The sequence below is a fragment of the Populus trichocarpa genome, chromosome 12 (assembly GCF_000002775.5).
Source record: "Populus trichocarpa isolate Nisqually-1 chromosome 12, P.trichocarpa_v4.1, whole genome shotgun sequence".
NCBI classification, from domain to species: Eukaryota; Viridiplantae; Streptophyta; class Magnoliopsida; order Malpighiales; family Salicaceae; genus Populus; species Populus trichocarpa.
The window spans coordinates 3,978,905-3,982,008 of NC_037296.2; the positions used below are offsets into that span (position 1 = coordinate 3,978,905).

The 3,104-nt window shown below is 32.1% G+C and overlaps 1 protein-coding gene across 2 annotated transcripts; it reads left to right on the plus strand.

Moving 5' to 3' along the window:
* The first annotated feature begins 1,251 nt into the window (after window positions 1-1,251).
* On the plus strand, window positions 1,252-3,104 carry LOC7486711 (nudix hydrolase 4). Of its 2 annotated transcripts, XM_006376645.3 has the most exons (5): window positions 1,261-1,806; window positions 2,177-2,282; window positions 2,400-2,483; window positions 2,583-2,711; window positions 2,815-3,104. In XM_006376645.3, the coding sequence occupies exons 1-5, from the start codon at window positions 1,628-1,630 to the stop codon at window positions 2,917-2,919; spliced, it is 603 nt and encodes a 200-aa protein (XP_006376707.2). In that variant the 5' UTR covers window positions 1,261-1,627; the 3' UTR covers window positions 2,920-3,104. The 2 variants fall into 2 exon arrangements, with proteins under 2 accessions (XP_052302050.1, XP_006376707.2); XM_052446090.1 differs by having other exon boundaries at window positions 1,252-1,806; window positions 2,177-2,483.

Here is a 3,104-nt window from a genome sequence, read left to right on the forward strand (position 1 = left end):
TAAACTAAAAAAAAAATTATTTTTATAAACGAGTTATGTGATGATGCACAATTCTTCTCAAGTAAGATTGTTGATAATGAAATGCTTAGTGAGGTAATCTATTCTAAATATTATATCTTATTGTTTATTATTTTTTTTATTAACATGGGTGTACAAGTCCTGAAGTTAACGATCATGTAAGTCTCTAATGGTCCTAAAAGGACTCGAACCCATGACCTTTAAAGAGCAAATTCAAAGTATGACTAGTTAAGTTACCCCTTAGAGTTATCTTATTGTTTATTATTGATAGTAATGGAGGTTAGGAGAGATAGAAGGTGCACATGGTTTTTTTTATAATTAATTTTTATTAAATACATTGTCAAGAAAAATAAAATATTTTACATTTATCAAACAAAGTTAATCAAGATCATCTTAGACAAATAGTATACAAACCTTATAGATATAAATTGGAAAATTATAAATTATTTATCCATATATAAATTAAAGGTGTTCATGTATATAGTTAGGGTTGAGTTTAGGTCTATAATTATATCCAATTTAATTTCTATTATTTTATAAATTATACACCTACCTCATTCAAATATTTTAGACCCGAGTAAATTGAACATATTAGGCTGAACTAAATCTTTTATGGATATTTCATAATCCATGGATTGGTGTTATATTATTAATTTTCACGAGTTGTGATTAACTAGAACTAAGATTGGAGCTTAATAAGTTAAGCCAACAAATTAATTTTTAATATCCACATTGTTAGTAGGCTCTATATGATATACAAGTTGGGTTTAGTTGATCGAGTTTCAAAAATCCCAACTTGTCACCAAACTCTTATGATATATATTTTTCACGTTGATTTAACCACTATTATTTATAATATCTAAATTATATAACTTTAATGAGTTAGACTAGATAGTATAAATATCTTATATCAGTCATTTTTTTAACACCCATAATATGTATTTGGGTAAACATTTATGGGATTAAACGACATCACTTCTATCTTCTTATTTGAATAAATCATGTAATTTTTTTGTTCTATCTTTGACTCTTGCAGACGAAAACAGCACTCTGACCCCGTCAATCCATGAAGAGGCTGTCAAAATTGCAGTCCCTAAACAAGCGATCCAAGAAATAAGCAACGCGAGCACAAACGAAAGTCAGTCAAAGAATTAATAATTAACAAGATAATCCTCATGCTAAATAAAAAGGAGTGTTCTTATTGAATATTTCACTTTCGAATCGAGTTACGCTCACCATCACAAAGTGCGCGTCTGTCCACTTATCAAGACAAAAGCCATACAGCAGTTTCCTCCCTGTCTCTCCCTCCTTCTCCGAACTGCAAAATCTCTATTTAAGAGCATCAAATAACCTCCCTGTTTCTTATCCACATACTTTTGTCTGAACTTTTTGTTCGCGGTATTGTTGTAAGCATCAAATGCTCTCCGTTTCCTACCAAAACAATCTCTTCTCCAAGTACAGCAAAATCCCTTTTGAGAGAACCCGTGTTTAGTTTTCAAGAAAGAAAGAAAAAGAAGAGCAAATTTAGGGTTGTATAATTTGAGGTTGCTGTCAAACAAATCAAACCTTCACCAGAAATCTGGTATTGAGTCTCTTGTGTGGCATAAACATGAGGTGCTTTTCTTTCTATCTCACAAACTTAACAAATCTCCTCAACTTTCTTTTCCCATTTCTTATTAAAATCCCATCAAAGTGTTTGCCTGTGCAAATTGAGAATATGGTCGCTTTGGTTTCTCGTACTGGCAGACATCTTCAACGTTATGAGAAAGGCTATCGCCTTGTTGTAGGGTGAGTTTTATTTTTTCCTTTTTTTATTTCATATCTTATGGTTTTTGGTAATTCCTTAATTAAATATGTTTGCTTGATCTTTTGCTAAAACATTTGGAAACTCTCTACAATCTCGAGTTAAATTTGTTGAACTTGATTTTTTTTTTATATATATATATATATATATATATATATATAGTTTTGATCTGTTGCCTTCATGGTTTTGATGTTTTAGACTTTTAGGATATTGATTTTGGCTTGGATTTATCTTTTTTAATCGTTGTTTTGCATTTGAATTTTATTTTGTTGAAAAAAGAGAGATTCTTTCACTTTTAATTGGTCAAATTATGATCTGATCTTCTTTCGTTATTTTGTTTTTAAAATTATGCAGGTGCATTCCATATAGATACAAGAAATCACAGGAACCAACTTCAGTTGAAGATTTAGAAGTCCTTGTCATTAGTGCGCAAAATGGTCAAGGAATGTTGTTCCCAAAGGTACTAATACTATGTTGCTTACACCAACAGGCTCGTTATCATCATTTGGTTTTTAAGATTACTGTGTTTAGTCATTTCTTTATTTTCTTAACTAATAGTCTGCTCTATATTGAACAGGGAGGATGGGAAAATGATGAATGTATGGAAGAGGCAGCGAAGCGAGAGACGGAGGAGGAAGCAGGAGTTATTGGTGTTGTTCAGGTTAGTACATGCAATCCATCATTACATTAAAGTTTCTCATTGTTTCAGTCGATGCCTTCTATTGAAATCTAATTGATTTTTTTGATATTGCCTTTGCAGGATAAATTAGGCCCATGGCATTACAAGAGCAAAAGGAGTTGCATAATGCATGAGAGCTACATGTTTCCTCTGCTTGTTAAAAAAGAATTAGACTGTTGGCCGGAGAAAAATATCCGAAAACGAAGATGGGTATGTGTTAACCTATGCTGTCATGGTGTTGATCGATAGTTTTTATGCAATTGTTTAAGAGGATGGGATCTGATCTAGCAATGTATCTGCTCTTTTCTTTCAGGTTTCTATTAATGAAGCTAGAGAAGTTTGCCATAATTGGTGGATGCGAGAAGCTTTAGAAGAATTATTTAGGCAACAAAGTCGAAATCTCCAAGCACAAAGTTAGGAAACCTGGAACAAATGCAGCAACTGCTTGTAAATTGAACATTTGTCAACGGCCATAGGGTTTTCAACCTAGAATAGGTTACTGAGCATCTTGTAGATGAAGTGCAAATGGTGGTCGTCTTTATTAGTTGGTGTACAAATTTTGATTCATTGATTCTTTCAAGCAATAAGCTCGATTCTTTACCA

Bases quoted from the DNA above. Each gene is read 5' to 3' on its own strand.
- LOC7486711 (XM_052446090.1), top strand. From the start codon at position 1,628: ATGAGGTGCTTTTCTTTCTATCTCACAAACTTAACAAATCTCCTCAAC. The intron at 1,807-2,176 runs GTGAGTTTTATT...AAAATTATGCAG, and splicing joins GGCTATCGCCTTGTTGTAGG to GTGCATTCCATATAGATACA. The intron at 2,484-2,582 runs GTTAGTACATGC...TTGCCTTTGCAG, and splicing joins GAGTTATTGGTGTTGTTCAG to GATAAATTAGGCCCATGGCA.